This window comes from Falco punctatus (genome assembly GCF_963210335.1).
Source record: "Falco punctatus genome assembly, chromosome: Z".
NCBI classification, from domain to species: domain Eukaryota; kingdom Metazoa; phylum Chordata; class Aves; order Falconiformes; family Falconidae; genus Falco; species Falco punctatus.
The window spans coordinates 43,498,730-43,523,813 of NC_137586.1; the positions used below are offsets into that span (position 1 = coordinate 43,498,730).

Below are 25,084 nucleotides of genomic sequence, written 5' to 3' on the forward strand. Positions count from 1 at the left end.
GTTTTTGAAAAAGTTACATATTTGTTGAAGTTTATGCAAAAAACCCAAACCAATAGAAGTAATTTCTTCAATGTTAAAAGGCCTCCGAATGAAAGTTCTTAGATACTGTGTTAATTAACATCCATCTCAGATAGTGAGCAATGAGAGCTAAAAAACACTTAATCATTTATCCATTGTTAAGTGAACAAAGAAGTCTAATACAGTGGCTTCATTAGCAAAGCCTACTAAAAATGCAATGAAGAGTAACTATGTCTTACCAACACTAGATTTTTTGTCCATTTCAATGGAATCTGGAGCAATAAAACTGACACCAGCTCCAAGGCTTGAGCATCTCAAAGACAATTCAGAGGGAGGAATATGACGTAGCTCTCGGCGAGACAATTTTATGGGAGTTACTCCTTGAAACTGTGTTATGGTCTCTTTTCTCTGGATGACAGAAGGTAGCTGAGGATGAGATTTTGAAGGCTGAGTTTCATCTGCCCCTGCTTTGTCATCACTGGTGCTCAACAAACATTCTTTGTTGCACTCTGATTCTGAAACATCCTCTCCAATCTTGTATGAATTCTGTTGTGTTCTTAACATACTTGTTCTGTCAGTTTCTTTTATTTTTCCTGGTCGACTATTAGTTTCAGGGTTAAGTGTTGACTTGAATTCTTCAGAAGCAACTTCTGCTTCATCTTGACCAGATGCCTTGCCACCAGCACTGTTACCTAAAATGAAATTTATCAGGAGATAAATAGCTAAAAGTTACAACTCTTCCAAGTGCCTGCCATCAAGAAATATTAGTCAATACAGTTTTACTGCATCAGTAACTTGTACTGTGAATGTGGTAAAAAACTAGCAGCACGTCATATTTTATCCTTTCTGTTAAGAAGTTTGTCATCCTCAAAAACATCAGAGGTATTAGCTGTTACTTTCCTCTGACAACGTCCTGGTAATACAAGCCTCACCATTCTACCTTGAAATGTTTCCTGCTAGGCACTCTTAAACAACTGAACCATGACAGCCAAATATGAAATTATTCATATATTGAAAAACAGTCAGCAGTCATGCTAGCACAATACACAAAACATATTCTGTAAATTTGACTGTAATGTGCACACAGGGCTTTTATTATTTTTAAAGCTCAGCAACAAATTATAAAGTGTTTTTATTACATTGTATTGCAGCATGCCTCAGAATGTATTCAGAAGAAAAATAATTAAATACAGTGTATTTCTTACAAAAACTTACAAACTTTTGAAAAAGTTGGAAACTCACACGGATCTTCTCCTTTCTGCTCCTTGCTACAATTTGGCTAGGATGGGTGTTTCCCATCATTGATATACGTCCTGAACTCCATGCTTTGTATACTAGACATAAGAGTAGTCTTTCCCACACTTATTTATAATCCAACCTCTAGAATATTCACGTTCACTGTTTGACAGTGTGCTTTATAGTAATGAATGTGTTGGCTCACTATCCTGCCTAGAGGGCAAGGGCTGTGCCTTAATGCACTCTGAGAGCAGCAGGTCTGTGATCAGCGTCTATGTATTAGGAAGACATGGCACTGCCTGAGTGGAAAGAAACAGAAGCATCCACTGGGAGGAAGAACCAGTCATTCCGAGACTTAGGAAGAAACACAGGGCCAAGAAGGCTGTATTATGCATGTGAGGCAGTGGCATCAAGAGGTGTGAGACAACCAAACTAGTGACAGAAATAGAACCTTATTTTCTCCTCCACCTGAACAGCTCCATTGTAGGTTTGGATTCTGGCAAGAAGGACAGAAAAATTAAAAACTTACAATAGCAAATGGTTGTTGGTTTGCTTTTTGTTGTATTTTTGGTTTTTTGTTGTTTATGTTAAAGCACAGAATCACGTTAGAAAGCTCTCTTTTGTCTTAAAAGTGTGTAAATCCCGTCTTTTAGCCTTAGAAAGTAACCAACTAAAGTAAGTTAGTAACTGAGAGTATGGAATTATTCACTGACGATCTCCTAGTAAGTAACTTTCATGAAATCAAGTACTAGGAGCAGCCTATCTAAAAGCATGGCAAATGACAAAGCGGTTAGTTACAATGTCACTCAGACCCTTTCATATATTGAAATTCCTTTTTCTTTAATACAATGGTTTGCAGATGTAGATGGTGAAATTATGTTAGAATCCAGAGACAAGAACTTGAACCACTAGTACACAACTGCTACAGCTATAAACCAATGTTGTCTCTCCTTTGAAACTGGAGGAGAGGTGTAATATATTCCTGAAGACTAGTTAGTTCAGTAAAAATATGACTTTTATGGCTTCTGTGTGTTTCCCACCTTCAAATAGTCTATTGACAATTGCATAAATATTTTAAGATAATATACTTACATTTAGTGGATGCCAATGATTGATGAGATGATTCTCCAAAGAGGCTCTTCAATTTCTTCTTCAGCTCTCTGCTTATTTTCTTATAGAAAAATAAGTCTTTTTCCAGTTGCTGGACTTTCACTTCATACCTTTTCAAGGTTTCTGCAATACCTTCACTATCTTGTTCTAGGACAAGAAAACTGGTTTAAGAACCAAATATCTCTATGCCAAAAATCAAGATGCCCAACTAGACAGAATATGTCTCATATCTTGCTGACACTGCTTGCAATGTGTATATTTTAACTAGTATGACACAGGATCAAAAAGGCCATGTCAACCTTGCTTGTCAGTTTTAATAGACGTATTTAGAAGACCAAGATCAGCAGGACCAGTATCCTTCAAGTTTCCAATATCAGAAAATTCAATATGAAAATACAACAATTGTGATACTGCTTTAAAAAATAATTTCCCTCCTCAGCATCCTACACATCAGAATTAGTGACAACCAGAACGTAACTTTGAACCCTGTTCTTTTTTTTTCAGTTGGACTGTAGCATTTCTCAGTAGTGACTGAAGATAATATTTGCTGTACAATCGCCCTCAAGAAGCAAATACCTTTCAAATGATGCAGTATTAACTGTAGTTTTTTCTCATGCTCTTTGTGTTGTAAGGTCATCTGCCTGTCACACTGCAACCTGACATGTTCAAGTGCAGACTCTAATTCACGTATTACGTTTTCCTGGTCTATGACCTTCATTTGCTGTTCTTCAATCTGCAGTTGTAATTTACATTCAGACTCACGTAGGCGAACAATCTAAGAAAGAAATACACTTAATTTAATTTATCAAACCATTTTAATAAAAACTTTTACCCTTCTGCTTAATAGATTAAAGCATACAAAAGTCTCCACAAGCCATAATCTTATATTGGAAACACACCTGCCCACTGCTGCAAGTTCACACTTTAGAAATGAGCTCTGTACATTTTAGCCAATGGACTGGTGAATGTTTTTAAGTACCCTGTGCAGAACTTAAACTGCTGTTAAAGAAAATGTAGTTTGAATTAAGAAATTTAAAGTGCTGAAGCTGCTAAATGGCAGAACCAGGCCTCGTCCCTTGTACAGCCCTAATCCAAGGCTGGTTTAAAACTTAGTCAAGTTAATCACTTGAATAGAGAACAGAGAAACAATAGATGAGCAACCGCATACACAGGTGCTCTCACAAATGCAGGTGTTTCTAGAAAAAATCAGCATATGTGAATAGGAATTGCTTGTTCAAAGACCAAGTGTACTTGAAGGATTGTGTGAGTTAAAGCAGGCAGAAAGAAGGTCATGATCCAAGGAGGACCTTGGAACCAAGGCAGAGACTGGAACCAAACAGATTAGTCAGCTGGGACAGGGTCAGGTGATGGGTTCGCAGAACTGACAAGACTAAAGGAAACTTCTAAAAACTTTGGACATGAACTAATGATTCGATAAGTCTATATAAGCTGCGCTGCATCCCTTTGTTCTCTGCCACTCGCTGGGGTGGTGGCCCAGCTCTGTGTTGTGATTAAAGCACGTCTAGTGGTACCCACGTCTGTGTAAATTTCTCCTTTAACACTGAAACAATAGAGTTTTCCTGCTTCTGGAAAACTTCCAACTTAACTGCCACACATACCTTGTTAACAAATCACCCAAGGTTCACCCAAGACACACCATATTCTAATTTTGATGTTTCCAGATGTCAGTATGATTCTTCATTATGTGGCTGTACACACTGTAGGCAGTGTTTGCAAAAATTGTTTATACTGCATTTAGGAAAAAAATAGGAATACTAGCTTGAGCTTTATGAAGCCTGCAGTTGGGAGGAATTTCAGTATAACACCACTACTTACATATGTTGCTGCTCCAAATTTAGCAATACAGCACTGGAAAGGAGCAAGGAAATGTCCTGGTTTGCAGCACCTTTTAAGCTAATAACCCCCAAACAAGATATACAAAGTTAACACACAACTGTCCTGTTTAGGTTAATATAAAAATTAAAAATATCTGTATTAATAGCAGATCTATGTAACCTGCAGAGATTTTTCACCAAAAGCATCTTAAATTTACTTTTATTTCTTGACTTCATTTCATTATCTAGACAGTAACAGAGAATAGGATATAATCTTACTCATTAGCTAAAACAAACCTTGTTGAAATATTTGAAGATGATAGCTCTGAGCTCAGCAGCAGATAGGGAAACTAGTTTTCCTATTACATTATTCTCACTCTGTGAAATGATCTGAGAAGATGACCTGAGCAAGTGCTGACGATTCTGAATACTTTCATTCTTGTAATCAATAGCAGCCTCCAGGGCTTCAATTCCTTCTTCCAGCTGGAAAAGGACATGTTCTTCCTGAAGAGAAATACATGGGTGAGATCTTTAAAAAAAAGCTGTAGAATTGATCTTTCTATACATAAGACATTTTTAACTTCATTCTCAAGTGTGAAACTAAAGGGCAAGACAAACTAGTAGTATTACAGAGAACAGAGTGGGGAAAATAAGTGGTAGGGTACAAATCTAGAACACTTGTCTTTTTCAGACATAGTATCCCTATCATGAAACAGTGGTCAATCAAATGGTTCATCACAAAAACAGAAGTAATGTTTCCCTTTTTATTCTTCCCTCATCCTCCCCACAGTTTGCCTTCTAGTATTATTTCCTTGATTGTGCTTGTTTTCTGTTGGATTAATGAATGAATCGGGTTGGTAAGGAGTTTGGTGAACATAACTTGTGTAAAGAAATGGCAGAAATGCATGGCCTAAAGCATTGCAGAAGATTTTGAGGAGTGAGATAAGTAGGGTTCTTTCTGGCACATTATCACCTCAGCCATATGCCCATACTGCTGCTGAAGACCTAAAAATAATCTGTGCATTTTATACGAGTGTATCATATCTTCAACATAATTATACTGATCAACTTAAGTGTGGACCATCTGGGTAGCGTGACTTATTTTTGCTGTAAAAATATAGAGGACTTCAGATGAGGTTTGTTTTTTTCACAAAATTCTATGAAAAAAACCACTATGCAAGTACATTGCCTTGTTCTATGTCCTGACATTAAAATATCTGCCTGTGATAAACTGAAGAACTTCTAGTTCCCTTATTTCTGGTTATATGAACCTTAGCTCAGCGGAGTTTGTCAAGGCATTAGCTGAATTAAGTCCCCCTGTACAGAAACTTTGTTCACTGGTATGTAAGTAGTGCCATTACAGCAGTATTTTAACATTGCTATTTACAAAAGTACCCAACCTCAGTTCTTTTGTGTTAGCTTAGTCTAATAATTGCAGACATTTTAGGTTCTGATTGGAATGCTTTATTATACAACACTACCTAAAACCTGTATTTGTTTCAGAGGTGCTTACTTACTTCAGTTGACAACAATTTACCATCTTTCAGTTTCTCATCCACACTATTTCTTCTTCTGAGCAGCTGATCCCTTTCTGTCTGGAGAACCCGAATTTCTTCCAGAATGTCTGTCTTATCTTCAGTGGTACTGCCCTGAAGCTGCATACTTTTATCACACAGTTCCTGATCCAGCATACTTAAGCGACTAGACAATTTCATACTATGTTTGTTTAAAGCCTGAAAAAAACCACAGCAATCATAGATATAAAACTTGAGATACCATAAAACTGAGATACTCCTTCCAGTAAGAAAAATGTAGGTGAAACCATCACAGTCTGCAGTGAAAGACTTGCCTGTTTCTTGCGATGGGACCCCATTTATTTTGAGTAGACAGCTACCATAAAATATACTATTTACTCAAAAGGTGAAAGAAGACAAAAACAGTCAAAGTGCAGTTTTCTACATACTAAAAATTAAAGGGGCTAGTCATTGTAGGTGACAATGATACTTCTATTTTTATTCACTTTTGCTACTGAAAAATAAATAATGCAAAATGTTTCCCTGCATGTTCTCTGGTTTGCAAAAGGACCGAGTAATTTTTAGATATCACATTATTTAAATCTCTGTGATAACAGAACTCCATAGTTCAGATTTTTTTGTTTTCTTTTGTTGTTGGAATTTGGGGGAGAGAAAGTGAATAAAAATTATTATTCTGTGTTATTCACATTTTAAATGTTTATTTGCTCAAGCCACACAATAACTTCATGGCAGTGGTAGAGACACATGTCACATGGCTTCAGCTTCTGCTATCTGTCTGCCTTCCCCCCACCAGTCTTTCAGTCAACACTGTAGCTGTGGCGAGTTTCATGTTTTTTCTTAAATCACCTGGCTAGATCGCAGTTTCTTGATTTCCAGGTGGCTTTTCTCTTGCAGCAATGCTTCTTTTTTGGCTACAATGGCTTCTCTTTTCTTTAAATCTTCTTCTAGTTCTGCTAACTGTTGGTACTGTTGGAGAATTCTTTCCATTTCTTCATCCAGACACTTCTTTTGCTCTTCTAATTTCTGAAGTTTCAACAGAGATACAGAAAGCATTAATCAGGACTTTCTGGATAAGAATTTTATGATTATATTTTTCCTTTTTTAGAATAACCAATGAAATTGTGGAATAAACCAATATTTCTAATGTTAACATTAATTCTGCAACAGAATTTTGACTCAGAATAATACAGAAATTGGACAGAGTTTAAAAAAGGCCTGGCAATGTTACATTGCTACATCTTGTACAAACAAATTTGTATCAGATGCCTTTAATGAAATGTATTCTTTTTCTAAGAACAGTTATATAAATAGATGTCTTCAATATAGTCACAGCAACTAGGTTTGGAAGGTACCACAAGAATGCAGTTAGCCCATCTTCATTACATTATAGTTGCTCAAGACCAGCTCTTTGTGAAAAAACATCAAGTGACAAGAAATTATGATGTTGGAAGAAAGACAGTAAATGAGAGCTCTGATCCTGCTAACACAGTCCATTGTAAGTTTATTCTGAAGCCACCACCATTTATCAGTTGTTATATTCCTGGTAAGGCTAAAAACTTGCCTTTACATAACTTTAAAAGTTTATTTTCAGCTTTTAAGACTTCAGGTAACTCATGAAACTCTTATGTTCCAATGTCACCATCTGAAATAATGCAGGTGATACTGCTGCACAGGACACTTACTTTTCTAAACCTCTTTGGAAAAACCAAAACCATAGACCTCTGACATTTATGTCAGAGGAGAAAATAAAAAAACCAAACAAACCACACAATGTTTATAACAGAGCTCATCAGGATCACCCTCAAACCTACCAGACAACCAAAGCTGTTGAATTCTCAGGTCTCTGAATCAGCATCTTTGACAAATCATTGGAAGAAAAGGCATTACAGCCTCTCCTTTCCCTCATTCAAGAAGAATATAAGAGCTGCTAGACTATACTCCCAATTTTTTGCTACAGCAAAAATAACCCCAAAACTATGATGGAATACTTTTCTTCCAAACACTTTACAAAGATGACTAGGGGTAAAGACAATTTAGGTTTTTTTTCAGGGTCCATACAGATTTGGAATAATTAGCTACCTGCAGCTTCTGTGAAGTTCCAACTGAGTTATTTTTCTTTTTAAATGCAGCAATCTCTTTATCCTTAAGTTTAAGTATTTTCTGTTGTTGCTCCATCTTTAGTTGAAGTTCCTATAAACAAACAAAAAGCCTAATTTTTCCTGCCTCAGTCAGTCTGTTTTTAAAATGTACTTAATGTTAAGAGTCCACACAAATATATAATCCGAAATACTGAGTCTAAATTTACATGTAAAAATGCAATTCAGAGCTAGATATCATGTAATGAAATTGAAAAGAAATGAGAAAGGCAAACTGAAGATTTCTGTGAAAATGCTTGCAGACAATTACTTCAATGCATTTGTCAAGAAAGTCATTACTTAAAACTATGGAAAGCCTGGCAGTATAGTTTATCGTGTTTGGGGAAGCAGAAGCAAAATTGTTGCATCTCATTCTTTGTCATAAAGAAACAGGAAGAATCCTACTTTAATTTGTTGCTGGTCCCGCTGAATCTCTATTTCTAGTTGCTGCTTCTTTTCGCTCTCCTCACACAGTCTTTTCTGTAGCTGGGTCTGCTGACGCTTCATCTGAGCCACATTCTGCTCAAGTTCTGTTGCTTGTCTCTCACTTTGGTTGGATAATGAAGCCAGATTCTTGGTGTCTTCCTGCTTTTTCTGTAAGGCCTGAACATTCATGGCAAATTTCAGCTTAACAGCAGGAAAACTACAACTAAAATATGACTGAACTTTATTCTTTATTTCACTGAGTTCTTTGAATCAGCAAGACTTACTAACTTCTGCCCAAACAATCACTTTTTATTTCTGTGGTTTCTGAGCTATCTGGTAAAGCTGGCACAGGCAGAATTAATCTCAAGCAACATGAGAAGGTAAAGAAACAGTTCGTGCCTAGCAATACAATTAAAGTAGGAAAATTTAACAGAAATCGCAGCTCTGGGAAATGTGCAGAGACATAATGGTGCCAGAATGCTAGTCCTGAGCTCGAGTCAATAAGCCAACTACCTCTTTCTGTATGGGGTTTGTCTGACCCATCCTAGGACCAAGAGGCACAGAGCACTGAAGCTGACCCTATACAAAATGTAAAATTAGGCACAGCAGAACTTAACAGTAAAAGGTCAGTGCCAAACAAATACGACTGTATTCCTGCAAGCCTGGTCTTGCAAACTATCACAGTGATTTGCTTAGAGCTGGAATTTATATAGCAATTTCATAAAACTTAATTTTATTTATGGCACGGGAAATAATACACTTATAATAGTCTCCTTGTGTAGGTTCTTTCATGGTACCACGTACAATGGTGTAGGAGCATCTCATTTCATACTTTGTTTCTTCTCTACCAAGAAAATACTGTGTGTATCTAACCACATGTATGTTAAATAGCATTCTGAGTATAATAGTATTAAGTTTCTCATTAGCTACTTCAGTCCAACCAGCTACCAGTCTAAAACTGGTGAGAGTTTTACAAGCAGAATGTTAAGGTTCAAAAGTGAGACAGAGATTTCCAAATCTTAATGGTCAGATCAGAAATACCTGCACTTTCAATTTAGCTGCATCCATCTTCTTCCGGAACTCTTTCTGTAACTTGGCTTTCTCAGGAATGTCTCTCAGGTCCTTACTCTCCAGCTCCTGAAGCCGCTTTTGTGTTTCAGCTAGTTCCATTTTGGCCTGCTCAGATTCTTGCTCCAGTTTAGCTATCTTCAAAGAGTACTGCCTGCTTATGGACTGGGCATCCATACCTTGAAGACACCATATCCAAACAGTTTTAAAACAGCAGGACAATCAGTTGAAATGTACTTAATTCTGTAGCTGAATCATTACTTATTTCATTCTGGCTAAACTAGTAATTTCTAAGACATTTTCCAACCCTAAGGGAACATACAGTTCCTTTCTGACTCTGAAACAGATAAAGGAAGAAGTCTTAAATCTGAATTCTTCACAAGTCACCTGATGTCACCAAATAAATTGCCATGTGAGTGCCAAATAAAGTGAAATTCTTCTGCCTACTGTAGTTTTTGCCAAAATGGCTCTCCTGTATTTCATAAATTCTGCTTTATCCAGAAGAATATGCCATTTTCTTATTACTCAGTTTTCAGTTTAACAATCACTACACAACTTTGGATTGTGTTTCTACTCTTTGACTTGCCCAGTTTGGGTAATCTTTCCCAAAGTACTATTTTTTAGGGCACAGAACCCTTCTTGGAGTCGAAAGACAACCTCAAGAGAAGGTATGCAGAACAGAAGAGTGTGATTGAAGGGGTTGAACAAATAGATCTTTACTGTCATCATAAGGCTAGTTTCTGGCAGACATATATAACGCCAGGACAGAGGTGTAACGGATGTAGGCTAACATCAACACTGACCTTTCCCCTCATCCACTTCTGACTCCTTTTTTACGGCATATATACAGAAGATACAGTGATGTATCTTCTTTCCTATCCCAGACACTATGTGACAAACACATGCCCACAAAGAGATCAGTTGCACTAAGCATACATGAAAAATTACACTCTTGGTGGATAAAAGTGATGATCAGCAAAGCACAAAACACATTTAATAATACATCTGTCCATCATAGCAGAGTGGGCTGTAGTAAAAATTTACAGCTGTCAATGCAGTCATAGCAAGTAATTAACAAAAGTTAGGATTCTTTAAGTTCTAAAATATTGCATAAGATAATTACATAAAAACTAAGACATGCAGGAGTTCAGGAATTTTGTGTTTCCTTTTTTCTCTGAGCTTCTTCATTCTCATTTTTCCCACAGTAGCCAGTTACCTGTTCTTACTAATTCCTTAATAAGTTCCTCTTTCATTTTGATATTAAGTGCAAGTTTTCTTATTTTTTGCTCAGCTTCAGTGAGCCTCAACTCTGAATTCTTTAACTTCTGCATGTTAAAAACATGACTTTTCTGGAGGCTGTCAATATCTTCACCTTGAAAGAAAAAAAGCAATATGGAGATTAAAAATCTGGAATATACTCTGTGTCCAAAAGATAGTGTTCTGGAACATAGTATAAGTGAAGTTCTTCAATATGAACTGAAAGAATCGAAAGGGGAGAATAGCACAACAAGCCTTTTCCCTTCCATGTGCCTAAACAAGAAAAGAAAGCATAGTATACACTAGCTTTTCAAGACCTTAAGTGGGAGGAAAAATATTCCTGAAACCATTTCAGTGCATCTCTGATAAGGTAATAGCATCTACATTCTTTCATTGAAACAGTACTACAGATTTATATCTAAACAGCTTTTTGGTGTGTGAAGTACTTTCTGGCTAATAAGTATTATTTAAACATTAGTGTCACTGATACAATTTTCAGAAAGGGGAAGAAGAAGAGAATCTTGAAAGCCTGTGTTCAATTACAACCAAAAGAGTATTTGTATCAAATACACATATTTTGCTGGGAAAAATATTTACATATGTTAAAGACATTCTTGCATATTCTGATACTGTAATAACATTTGCTGTCACGACTTCCATTTTACCTGTGGTTGTGTCAGTCTGTAGCACAGATCTGTTGGTTAAACCAGACTTGTCTACTTGACACTTCATGTCGCTTAGGTCAGGAAGAAAGCACAGAGAAGCCTGTTTTCGTGTCCATGTTCGGTTTATGGAATGCCTAAAGAGGAATAAAAACCATTCCAAACACACAGGGATTTTTTTTTCTTTAAGGTTCATACAAAGTAAATGATCTTAACAGGGAAGAATCCCAAATTCATGTAAGCACTTGTACCTTTTTTCCCATCTACTCTCCACCTCCCCACCCCCACCCATCCCCACCTTCATGGTAGATTCTGGCCCCAAACCAAGGATTATGAATTCATTATTAAATCAAAACCCTATGTTTATTAGACTTATTTTGTAATATGCCCAGTTGATCCCCTAAGTTTACCATATGTAACGTCACAAATGGTCTCATATTATGGCAGGATTTGTCTGTAACAATGAATAAAGAATAACAAAAAAAATTACTTAAATGAGATTTTCTTTTCTTCCTCTTCATTGCTCTGATCAGAGAGGTGGCAGTGAAGGACTTTATCCTGATCTTCTATGTTGCTTAGTATCATCTGGCTGCGAGTACGGAACTGTGCCATTACCCAGGCCAGGGAGAAGACAGGGGGGCTGGTATACACCTGTCAAAAAGCACACCAAAAAAGTGATGGGTAACAACACTTGCAATAATTTGGCAGTTCTTTACTAACATTTTTAAAATATTTCAATTTAGAAGTCTGTCATCACCTGAGCTTGTAAGCTAAATTAAAGAGGTTTTCTATAATAACTGAATACCTTTGTAACAAAAAGTTTTGTAAGAGGTTAGAGCACTTGTTCCAAATGTGAAAGAAGCCACTGTTAACAACTCAAATACAATGTATTTGATATATTGGTAAGAATAATAAACTCTTTTTAGTAATGCTTCATATTTGAGCCCTAAAAAACACCAGGAAAACATCAGAAAAGACTGCAGCTTTAGTATTTGTAAGTAATAATTTTAAGCCTGAATACTTTGGACAATTGTGACATATGTTGCAAGAAATATTTTCCAGAGTCTTTAATGGGAAGCTAAACAGCACCTGAGAAAGCCACCATAAATTTTCAAGTCTAATTATTGAACTATAACCGTTACAAAGTCAAAGGAAAAAAAAAAGTAACATTTGGGTAGACTTTACCTTTCGGGTCTCTGTCGTTGAAGGTGGATGAAGGGAGTGTAGCAGACTCTTTGTGAGTGGGACACTGTATGGCCTCCTTGCAGATGCTGTAACAGCTGGCACATCTCCACTTGAGAAGTCCAAAGTTTTCACGTCTGTAAACTTCTCTAATTTTCCTTTTAGCTGATCAATAAGCATTTGCTGTTCCACCATTTTCTCATTCTCATGAAGAAAAAAAAAAACAAAGCAAAACTGTTACCAATCATGAGCTCTGTATTATATTCTCTATTTCTAAATCCCTTTTACAAATGTCATCTTGTAAATCACTCACTGACCCTAAATTCTGCAGTGCACAGGCAAATCCTACAACAAACTTAAACTCCGTAACATACCATCAATCTAAAATCCCACCCCACCTCACCTCCAATAAATTTTAGACACACTTTTGTCCAGAAAGACCTATCCCAGATAAGTTGCATTAGCTTATATAGTGACAAGCAGATCACATACTTACAGCCTATGCTTGCTTTGTATGTGTGTTTATAAAGAAATTAAATGGGAATTCAACAAAAATGTTCAAATGAAATACATGGTCTGCGTCTCATTAATTAACCATGTGTACAGGCTTGTTCCTCCTCTTTCAGCGGTTCCACTTTAAAGATTATTCGTATTAATAAACATAAACACACACATGATCCCAGGATCCCTTGTACGGGCTATTTCTTTTTCTTCTTCCCAGCCTCAACTTTGTTGGTAGTGCTAGTTTGGAGAACTTGCTTATCTTCCTCTCCTACAGCAGTGTCTGTACATCATTCAAAACTGCTTATCTTACCAACACTGATTCATCCATAAGGCTAAGATTATATGCATTTTAAACTCCCTCTACTTTCAATTCCTTTCAAAGCACCTTTAAAATCTGGCCTAGTAACAACAGGAAAGTTGAAGAATAGATAGTCAACCAAACATTTTCAATAAAAGATATTTTGCATTCTCCTACTTTGAATCATACCTTTTTATTAATTTTTTGTGTCTTGTTTTCTTAGACTGCAAATTCCTTCCAAACACATACAGACAATATCTTGCAGATTGACATTTTGTTGGAATACAATATATAATACTCCTTTGCCACAGGAAATAGAATTTGTATATTAATACCCATATTTGTTGCAGTTTTGGAAGCAGTTACGGCCAAATGATCCACCTTTAAGCTTTTAACCCTTTCAAGGACTTTTGTTCCTGATACCCTTGTACATACAACCCCACAGTGCACCTGTTACATAAATACATGTGCCTATAAACACTTAATATCTATCTAGTACCTGCTGCTTTTAAAGTTCTTATTCTATCATGTATCACTTAATTACATATTCCTGTGAATACAACTTAAAATACTTGACAGAAGCATTTGCTTTTCATTATTCTACCTATTTTATATGTTCTTAAATAAAAGTGGCAATTTAGTAGATTAAGTACCAAAATGGTCCCTGAAAGCTCTCAAGCTTCTCTCGTGTCTCTGATACTGAAATAATCACGATCTTTTCCCTACACTGTGACTACTCCTGTTCATTACTTCTACCTGGATCCTCCAAAATTTATATAAGCATTATTTCAGTGTAATAAGTTGACATCATGGTGTACAGGTTAAAAAAAAAAACAACACCACAATCTAGCCAGAGGTGACAGAAAAGAAAGAAAGTGACAGAGGGAAGAAAAAGATGAAGGCTAGTATACTTACCTTTCATTCATTGACTCTCCCCAAGCCATCAGCAAAGAAGAGGAAAAAGGAGAAAAAGTAGAATAAGGAGAAGAGTACTAGCTAGCCATTCTTATGCTTTTCTTTTTTAAAAGGTCAGATAATAATTTATCTATCATCCATGTGACAGGCAACACCAGAACAATATTAACTATTCCATTTATGGTCTCCTGGATCTTGAACTGTTATGGACTTGCTACCCATCATAATGTCATTAGCAAGCACAAAATCTAGAGAAGGAAGGAGGCAAGCAGTGTTTCCACTACATCACTCAGTTTTCTCTAATAGTAAATGCTCAGAAAATTAGTATGAAATCCTGTCTTATAAAGTCAAAAGGGAACACTAATCTAATTCTTAATAAAGCTACAACAAAATAAATTTCTATACAACTTCTCAATTAAAGCGTTTTATAGGATCTTTATAGTCTTTTTAAAATTCTAAAGAATCTTTAAAGACCTTTCAAGTTCTAATTCATTAATTTCCTGAAACTACTTAGCAATAATACACATCTGGAGAAAGGGGCATGTGCTATCCTTTAGGAAGCATGTAGAGGGTGAATGGTTCACCTCATGTTATACAGGAAGGCTGTGGCACAGCTAGGCTGATATAGAGCCTTCAGGAATCACGCTATTGTGCTTCATCCACCAGATGATCTCGTTAAGGGATACAGCTCTAATGCAGACAAAATGCCCATAAGATTGACAGGTAGTTATGTCTAAAAAGTCCTGAGGAACCTGTCCTGAAATAATAAATGCATTCATACAGGGGAAGGATGGTACAATATAGATATATGCAATGTGTACCAGAGCAGAAATACCTGTAATCTATGTGTTTCTTCAGCCCCCTTTAAAGATTCCAGTTGTTTTTCATTTTCCTGTAGTAATATCTTTATCCGATTCTGCAGTATCTGCAGTTCATGATCCTTCTGGCTAAATACCTCTTCATCCATAACTAGAGCCTGCTAGATAATAAAAGAAAAGTTCAGCTGGGAAAAAGGGGACATTAGTATTCTTACAGTTGGGAAACAAAAAACCAAACCAAAACCAAACCAAACAGTGAAGTTTTGAGGTATGTATGGCAAATTGTGTAAGAGGTTATCTGTGGTTGTTACCAGTTATTTCTTCACTTCCATTTCATCATTGATATTTTTCTGACAAGTTTCTTTCTTCCAAAAGGAATAACGTACCCCTAACCAAAGCTACTTCATTGACTAAATCCAATTATTCTCTTTAGAGTGCTGTGAGATGTAGCCACAAGATCTCAGCATCAACCATAAGATTAACATACTTCTCAAATGAAAGAATAAGGACAGCTGTCCTCATTCTGCAACTTGAATAACCACCTAAAGATTAAACAAACCATAAGAATGCTTCTTCAGATGTTCTAGTGGAAAAATAATCCAATACTGATTGAAGGAGACTTCCAAATGTTGTTTCTCTTCCAGAAAGCCTGTAGAAGCCAGATATGAAGTATGGAAGCATCACGCCTTTTTGTTCTAAAACTGGATACTTCTTACAACTAGCTTACCTACATCTTTCTTCCAAGACCAGACAACTCTTAACAGATTTTAAGAATGCACTCAAGAACCTGCTGGCTCTTTAGAGAACAGAACTTTTTCCAAAGTCTGTGTACCAGCGCAAGTGTTTGTACTAAATGTCGTTGACAAGTGTATCCTGTCCTCCACTGCTGCTGTATCATTATGCAGAGCTCAGCCAACTACAGGAAAAAAGAAGCTTGCACAGTGTTAGCATGGTGACAGAGAGGGGCAGGATGAAGTGACAGAAACGAAGTGGCATATTGGCCATATTATATTAAACATACACAACTAAAATCAGGCTATATTTGCTCAGTTGTATGGGGTGTAGGTGTCAAGGTTTTGGTGGGGGTGACTGTTGTGAGCAGAGACCAGGGTTTTCCCAGGCCGGACACAGCCGGTTCCAGGCAACTCCAATGGACCCACTGCAGGGAGAACAGCTGAGCCCCTCAGACAAGATGGTGGTGGCTCTGTGATAATGTATTTAAGAAGGGGCACAAAATGTCAGACAGGCAGAAGAGAAGGGAACCAAAAGAGTGAGAAAACAGAGGGAACACCAGAAAAAGGAGAAAGAGGAGGTGCTTGGTGGTGGAACAGCAGATACCCACACTGCAGCCTAGGGAGGACCCACGCTGGAGATGGACATTCCTGAAAGAACTGCTGCCCACGCAGGGCCCAGGCTGAATCAGAATAAAGGTGCAAGGAGGAAAGAGCAGCAGAGAGAAACTGCTATGTACTGACCATGAACCACGCGCTGTGTCCCTATATCAGTGAGGGGGAGGAGTATGGAGTGAGTAAGTGAAGATAAGCCCCGAAATAGCTGGGGAGGAAAGGTGGTGTTTTAGTGTTTGTCTTTTTGTTCCCCACTATATAAATAAGTAATTAGTATTTTTTTAAATTGGCAATAAATTAAATAATTCTTCCCCTATTAAGACTTTTTATATTGGTAATCAATATCCCTGTCTTTATCTCAACCCACCAGCTTTCTGATTCCTGCTCTTCCTGTTTCCTCTCCCCAAGTCCTGCTGATGGAGGCATGAATGAGTGGCCTGTTCGGCGTCTGGCTGTTAGCTATGGCTCACCCACTATGCCAGTATTTTTGTTTTGTGTAAGACGGCATTATCTAGGCAATCATAGCTGTTATCAAAGAAGTATGTATGTACAAACAAGAACAGGTCCCCTAGTAGCTATTAAATCTGTCCATACACAAGCTCTGTTTTAAAGTTTGTACTGTCTTGTTTATTTTAGCCTCCCACTAACAGTTTCCACCTAGCTGTGGATGGCATACTTACCTGGGGAAATTTAATTTTAAACTTAGCTCTTATACTGTTTTGAACCTGGGGAACAGAGGTTTAAAATAAGCTACAGAAGAAAATCCATGTTACCTAAAGGCATGATATTGAAAAGGAAATGCAAGAGTTCTGGGTAAAACATTGCTGAAGTAACACAAGTTAGGAAATTACTTAATGATAATAGATGAGATACTTGGAACTTCATAGTATTATACATTGACTAGCATACTACCTACGTAGTATTAGATAATACAAGATGAAAGTTGCAAAACTTAGCCCATGGGTTATCTGGAATTACACTGATACCTGTGAAAATACTTGCATTTTAGTTATATCTATAATCCTGACAAACTGATTTTTTTGCAAGATTAAAAGCAATTTACGAGTTTACAGGACAACTGGAAGTAGTTGTTGTAGGTTAACCCCAGTAGGCAGCTAAGCACACACAGCTGCTTACTCACTGCTCTCTCCCCACCCCCTACCCGCCCTCCCCCCCCCCCCCCGCCCCCCAAAGCCAGTGGGACAGGGGAAGAGTAAAGAAAGAGTAAAAGCAAGAAAACTTGTGGGTCAAGATAGAAATAATTCAGAAAGTGAAGGTGAAGTGGAAGAAGAAAGAAAGAAACCAACTAATGCAAAGGCAATTAATGCAAAACCAATCACTCACCGCCTCCCACGGGCAGACTGATGCCCAGCCAGCTCCTGAGCAAGAAACAGCTAAGGTACCTAAGCCCTTCTCACTCAGTTTATTGCCGAGTTTATCACATGGCGTGGAATATAGCTTTGGTTGGTTTGGGTCATCTGCCTGGTTGTGCCCTCCCCACTCTCAGGTGCACCACCCAGTGTGTTCACTGGGGTGACAGAGCGAGAAAAGAGATAGCCTTGATGCTGTGCAAACACTGTTCAGCAAGACTTAAAACATTTGCGTGTTATCATCATTGTGTTGGCAACAAATCTAACACGCAGCACTCTACAAGCTTCTGTGAAGAAAATTAACTCCATCCCAGCCAGACCCAGTACAATTTTCACACTATATTCCACAGCATTATATAATGCTCATGTCCCACAGTATCCACAGAATCACAGAATCATTTAGGTTGGAAAGGACCTCTGAGATCAAGTCCAACCGTTAACCCAGGACTGCCAAGCCCACCACTAAACCCTGTCCCTAAGCACCGCATCTATGCATTTTTTAAAGACCTCCAGGGATGGTGATTCCAGCACCTCCCTGGGCAGCCTGTTCCAATGCTTCACCACCCTTTTGGTGAATAAATTTTCCTAATATCCAATCTGAACCTCTCCTGGCACAACTTGAGGCTGTTTCCTCTTGTTTGGTTGCTTGTTATCTGGGAGAAGAGACCTGCCCCCACCTGCCCACAGCCTCCTTCCAGGCAGCTGTAGAGGAGAACAAGTTCCCTGCTGAGTCTCCTCCTCTCCAGGCTAAACCACCCCAGTTCCCTCAGCCGCTCCCCACCAGCCTTGTGCCCCAGACCCTGCACCAGCCTCGCTGCCCGCTCTGGCCACGCTGCAGCACCTCAGCGTCCCTCTTGCAGCGAGGGGCCCAAACCTGAACACAGCGTTCGAGGTGCGGCCTCACCAGTGCCCAGTACAGGGGGACCATCGCTGCCCTGGTCCTGCTGGCCACACCGTGTCTGGTACCAGCCAGGGTGCTGCTGGCCGCCTCGGCCACCTGGGCACACTGCTGGCTCACGCTCAGCCGGCTGTGGACCAGCACCCCCAGGCCCTTTCCCACCAGGCCCTTTCCAGCCGCTCTGCCCCAGCCTGTAGCGCCGTGTGGGGCTGCTGTGACACAAGGGCAGGACCCAACACAACCTCATTAACCCTCCCTCCCTTCTTGTCCTTTGACTTATACACAGATATCATTCCCTAAGTCTATGGGCCATTTCTGTAAAATATTCATAAAATGTTCCCAATATGTTCACTGAGTCCATTTAGCCCATGACTTGGGTTCTGTCTGTTATGGTGGTCACCCAGGACGGGAGAGGTATGTCGTGTTGAGTTACTGGACATTGAAACAAGCTCAGGCTGGGTCACTGCACTTGCCTGGCTTTTAGCAAGGGTCTGTGAGAAAAAGCAGTCCCACAAACAGGTCTGCTGTTTCCCAAGGGAGGAACAACCCATGCTGTCTTTCCCAGCCAGTTTTCTAAACATACTACAGGGGACCTTATCTCCTTCTACAATACACAGGGGTTTTGCTTGAGCAGGTCCAGGTCAGTTAGCTAATCCTCCTGATACTAATTAGCCAAGTGGCTTCTGTTAAACTTGCACCCCACTGCTGACATGTCCCAGTGCCCACTGCCTTCAGTATAGTCTTTTAACAGTCCATTGTATCATTCAGTCTCTCCAGAGGCTGGTATGTGATAGGGAATATGATATACCAAATCATTGCCACATTTCTTGGTCAGGTGCTTATGATATTTTTTTCAGAACTGACTTCTGTTGTCTGACGCAGTGCTTCCTGGCGTGTCATGTCACCAAACTTGCTTTTCAAGGCCCAGGACGGTGTTTCAGGTGGTGGTATGGGTGCCATCCTGTCCACATTTCTTGTTCCACAATATCTATGGCCAGCCGGATGGTTTTCATTTCTGCATATCTACTCAATTCACCTTTCCCTTCAGCAGTTTTTACAACTTATTATGTGGGACTCCACACAGTGGTTTTCCACCTCCAATGGTTTCCCACCATATGAAAAGACTTAATGGTGGCATACTTCGTTCAGGCCATGATAGTCCACTGTAAACCTCCACCTGCTATTGGACTTTTGTGCTGGCCATATGGGACTATTAAAGGGCAAGTGAGTCCTGCTGTTCACTCTTTGGCTCTTGAGTCAACAAATCAGCTCCTGGATTTGGACAAGGCAGACAAGGGAGTCTCAGTTGGGATGATATTGATGCCAGTGCACCATCATGGTAGAAATTGGTACTTGCTGTTCTTCAACACACAGCAGCCCCACAACAGAAGGCTCATCCAAAAGGCCAGGCAAGATAGACAGCTGTTTAATTGCCTCAGAAATGGCAGTGGCTACATCAAAAGGCCAAATAGTACCTCTTCAGATCCCTGAGGTACTCTCTTTTGAGAGAGTCAATGGCAAGGTTATATGGGGCCTCTGGACTGGTGACAATAGGATGATTCTGTCACTTGTTTCCTGTTAGGCTCACCTCAGCTTCTAACAGCTGGGATACCCCTGTCACTCCAGAAATCCAGATGTGTATGTGTTCAGTCCCCTTGTATCCTGATGGCATTAGGATACACTGTACACTGGTGTCCACCAAAACCAAAGGAAATACAATTGTGCTTTTCCTCCACTTGGCTGGAGGAAGGCCCTCCTACTCCCAACCACAGCATTCATTACCTGACTCTAACTGCAAACCAGAAGTCATTACACCATGAAAGGGGGCCATGACTCTGTTGCCAAGGCTACGCTACAAGGACTATTCACAGGTGTGATCCTACTACAGACCAGCATGGTAGAAGGCATGCTGTTCAAACCCACGTGGACATAAATCCATTGGATTAGTATCAGAAAGAAAAGAGGGGTCCTCAGACCATCTACATCATCTGGGAATTGTTCAACAGCAACCAGAGCAGTAATCTTCCTGGAAGGACCCTTTTTAACCAGTGCTTTTTTCTACAATTCATGTACACAGATTTCCAGGACCAAGGTGGGTGCACCATCCACCACCCCACCTCCTCATATCCTCCCCGACTCATGCAGCTAGAACTACAGGGTGGCACCTGGTGTGTGCCCATGGTTCCCTTTCCTTTGAGCAGAGTAAAGCCAGCCTATGGTAGCTCAGATGCTGGCCTGCACAGAGGCAAGGAAGGATCGAGATTATCCATATCCTCTTTGAGTAGCGAGACCTTGTGGAAGTCTTTCCACAGCTGAGATGCAGGCCCATAGCAGGGAGGGGGCATAAAGATTCTCTTTAAATAGCTGAAACTGTCAGACCACTGTGTACAAAGTTGATGCCTTGATGTCAACCCAATCTATCATTGCTAGGTGGCTGGTGCATGATATTGGTGTGCTCTGTACAGACTTCTGCCACACAGACTGTGTGCACTGTATGTCATTTGGATCTTCGAACGGCCAATCATTGTCCATGTCACTGCAGACCACCTCCACCAGCACTATTTCCCTCTAACGGTGGATACTTCCTCTGTGGTAGTCCACTTGACTCACTGGGATATAGTATTTTCCTTAAGAGGATGGTACCTTTCCTTTGTGTTCAATAATCTGAGCCACCCCTGGAGGCTGCGGGTGGCCGCCTCTCTTCTGATCCCTCTGTCAATCCCATGGTTCCTAGCAATGGATCCCAGCTGCTGTGCTTCCCTACCTTCTAGCTCCAGACTGTTAGCCCGCACTTTCCCAGCACTGGAGCAATTCACTCATCTTGCTGAGGGACAAAACCTTTCTGCCTATCTTGCAGCTTGATCATAGATAGGGACCAGGTAGTTTCTGCCTCTTAGAATTTCTCTTTCCTCCACTGTCCTGCTGCAGAATAGGCTGCCTCTTCTGATTCTTCCTCTTTCCCCCTCTCAGGAGGAGCTATTTCTTCTCTTACTGCGCTGACCTCTGCTTCCACGTTTCTTCTTGACTACAGGAGTAACTATTACAGTTAAGGGTTCGGTCTCTTGTTTAGTGCACACTCGTGTGGCCTCAGAGCAAGGGCCTTCCTCAGTGCCTGTTTGCGGGCTCTTACATCAGGAGACCCTCTTGCATCTTTGAGGGCATGGGCCAGGTCCCAACACAGCTTTAGAAGTCACTGTTTCACCTCCCCTCCTTCAAATGGTATATTAGTTTGATGGGTTTACAAGCCTGTTCAGCAGTGAAATCCTCAGCTGTCAGAGGCAACAACAGCCCTACGCACCTGCCCAGCTCCTCCCATACACCCTGCCACCCCAGGGATCAACTGCTTTAGAGCATGTTCCAGTGTGGCATCCCCAGTTAGTTGTTTAACCTTATGAACAATACCAAAATGAGGAACACAATACACACCAGTATGAACAGTCTGATTAAACAAGGATACTGAAGGAACTGAGAAGCCATTACATCAAGGCTATAAAAACCTCTCCTGGAGGAGAGGAAGGGATAGGTGCCATTCTTTCCTCCCCCCACAAAATGTCTCTTAGAGGACAAAAGGGGAAAAGTGTAGCTGCTGGTTTTGTCCATGAGATGGGTCTTGGAGTACTGGGACACCAGTGATCTAAGACTCAAATACCAGATTAGGCTGAAGGCCAGTGGTTTTATCATAGCTCTCCCAAGCAAAGGAAAACAAAGTGAATAAACAGCACACTAAACAGCAAAGTCTGACAACAGTCATTAATAACTCTTGGAGTCTGTTGTACAGCTAGAAATAATCTGTTATTAGAATATTTGAGGAAACATGTAAATCAGCATGCAAAGTAAATATTATGCCAGCATCATGATCTGCAACAGCCACTCAAATAACAACTTAACTAAAAAGGTGTAACAGCTAGTTTAATCTAGCACACTCTAACCAAATATGTTTATTATCTCAAAGGCCTTGAGCCACAATGTTGGGTGCCAAAAAGGACTGTTGTGGGGTAACGCACAGGTTCAACTGCTAAGCACATACAGCCACTCACTCATTTCCACACCCTCCCTCAACCCCAGTGGGATGGGGGAAGAGCAAAGGAAGAGTAAAAGCAAGACAACTTGTGGGTCAAAATAGAAATTGTTCAGTAAGTAAAGGTGAAGTGGAAGAAGAGGGAAAGAAAATAAAACAAAATAAATGATGCAAGCACTCACCACGTCCAAAGGCTGACTGACACCCAGCCAGTTCCCAGACAAAATATGGCTCACTATCCTAAACCTCCTCCTCTCTCATTTAATCGCTGAGCATGGTGTTACATGGCATGAAATAGCTCTTTGGTTAGTTCAAGTCATCTCCTTGGTTGTGTGTGTGTGCCTCCAACCTTTTGTGCACCCCCCAGTCTACTCATATGAGGGCAGAGGCAGAAACAGAGAAGGCCTGATGATGTGTAAACAACATTCAGCAAGACCTAAAACATCAGCATGTTATTAGCATTGTACTTGTCACAAATCTAAAACACAGCACCCTACGAGTTTCTGTGAAGAAAATTAACTCCATCCCAGCAAGACCTAGGACACTAGCAGTTTTTTAAAAAATCTAACAAATAAAACAGCTCAGCCTCATAGAATCATCTTGAAACTGACTAGCCAAAATATAACATTATTTACCTAAACCATGATTAAGATGACTGTCTAGTCAATCATCCAGTAAAATAAAGTTATATCCCAGAGATTAGACAAACATAATTATACAAGACTGTGTATTAAATTTAAATTGTCAAATTAAGCACAGGTAAGTGTAACAGTTTTACATTTTTTGAAACTGAATCAAAGTTTAGCAGACTGCTCTCTCATGTAGTTATTTAAATAATCAACTTATAATTAAATACCTGGCATTTCTTTAGTTCCCTCTTTAGCTGAAGAACTGTGATGTGATGTGGCTCTTGGCTGGTCTCAGTCCCTGTGTCAGTTTCCTGCATGCTGAGAGCTTCCTTCCTTACTTCCTGTACCATAGCAATCCAGCTCTGCAACCTGTCCCGCTGATTTTGTTTTAAGCTAACATCATTGTTCAAATCAACCAGAAATGGGAAAGCTTCATCTACACAATTTCTGTAACTGACACATTGAACCCGAAGCCGGGTGAGCTGCTCCTCAAGTGAACTGATACGAGCTCTTTCTTGATTTAAGTCATGTGAACACTGACTACCAACTTGCTGGTTATGCAAAGCTTCTCGAAGCAATTTGATTTCAAGTTCCATTTCATCAATCCGGTCTTGATTGGGGTTGTAATTAACAACTGGCTTATTTCTAATGTTTTTGGCTCTGTTGGCATATTTGAGGGAATTTAAAGATTCATCAAAGTCTGATGAGGATGGACTTATACATGTTATCATGACAGTCTTGGCATTTCCTCCGAGGGAGTCTTTCAGAATACGGGTGATTTTGGCATCCCTGTATGGAATATGTACACTTTTCCTTTTGGGGTCTCCAAGGGCACTGATGACATTTCCCAAGGCCAAGAGACCACTATTGATCTGAACTGATTCTTTGAAGCGTTCGCCAGTATTTCCAGTCTTTGTCACCCTCTCTGATCCTGCCAAATCCACAAAATGAAACTTTGAAGCAATCGTCTGGACTGATTTCCAGGATGAATCCTGTGTAGCATCAGTATTTTTCTGAGACTCTGCAGACTGTTTCTGACAAATATTGATGGTAAAAATAGCATGAGATCGACTAGAGTGCTCGTTCATTTGTGTTGTGCTTGTGTGACGAGCTGCATTGCCACTTTCCAAGAGGCTTATCACTTCATCTGCACATTCTACTCGGAATTCCTTAGCACCAACAATCACTTCAAGCACCAAACCAAAGAAAGTAAGAATAATTCAATTAATTAATTAACTCTTCAGCAAAATTTTGCAGCAATTAGAAATAGTCAAACTGTAAACACATATTGGAGAAACATACAAGCCTGCATTATTATGAGGTCATAGCATACTGCAATAGCAAAATAAGATAGCAGTATGTGAAAAGCATGACATACAACACACCTGAAACCTGCAGGTGTTTCATATATGGGTGTATTGTGCTGTAGCATTTGAAACAGTATCTTAAACGCTACACAGCTTTATCTGTTTACATACTGACATGTTCAATTCACAATCTAGCGCTATCTAGAAAAAAGTATGAGCAAAGTCAGCTCAAAGTATATTTTGCCAGTTCAAAAAAACCCAACCAACAAACTGAAACTAAAAATAAAAAAAGTTTATAATAGAAATGATTCCTAACCTACGGTAAAAGCAGAATTTCAGCTCCATATAGCTTGGGTAGTTTGGTCTACTTCTACCAAGTACTCCTACCAAGCATATTTTTTGTCCTTTGTTTTAATACAAATGGAAAATGTCCTAGCACAACCTACTGAAGCTGACCCCAACTGTAATGAAGAAGAGAAATAGTTTAATTGTGGAATCTTTATGAATTGTCCACAAA

General features: G+C 39.5%; 2 protein-coding genes across 3 annotated transcripts in view; one reads left to right on the forward strand and one right to left on the reverse strand.

The window, feature by feature from the left end:
- RMI1 (RecQ mediated genome instability 1) overlaps nt 1-25,084 on the forward strand; it is a 153,044-nt gene that overhangs the window by 82,090 nt on the left and 45,870 nt on the right. The window lies entirely within an intron of this gene.
- Nucleotides 247-25,078, reverse strand: KIF27 (kinesin family member 27; the record flags this gene model as incomplete). 2 transcript variants are annotated; one of them, XM_080372752.1, is made up of 15 exons in its annotated part: nt 23,488-25,078; nt 15,017-15,157; nt 12,468-12,668; nt 11,773-11,933; nt 11,286-11,419; nt 10,580-10,735; nt 9,337-9,542; nt 8,275-8,472; nt 7,814-7,924; nt 6,581-6,757; nt 5,717-5,932; nt 4,497-4,703; nt 2,941-3,139; nt 2,347-2,511; nt 247-710 (listed from the first exon to the last, which is right to left on the reverse strand). In XM_080372752.1, the coding sequence occupies exons 1-15, from the start codon at nt 24,346-24,348 to the stop codon at nt 247-249; spliced, it is 3,597 nt and encodes a 1,198-aa protein (XP_080228878.1). In that variant the 5' UTR covers nt 24,349-25,078. The 2 variants fall into 2 exon arrangements, with proteins under 2 accessions (XP_080228878.1, XP_080228877.1); XM_080372751.1 differs by having other exon boundaries at nt 15,017-15,160.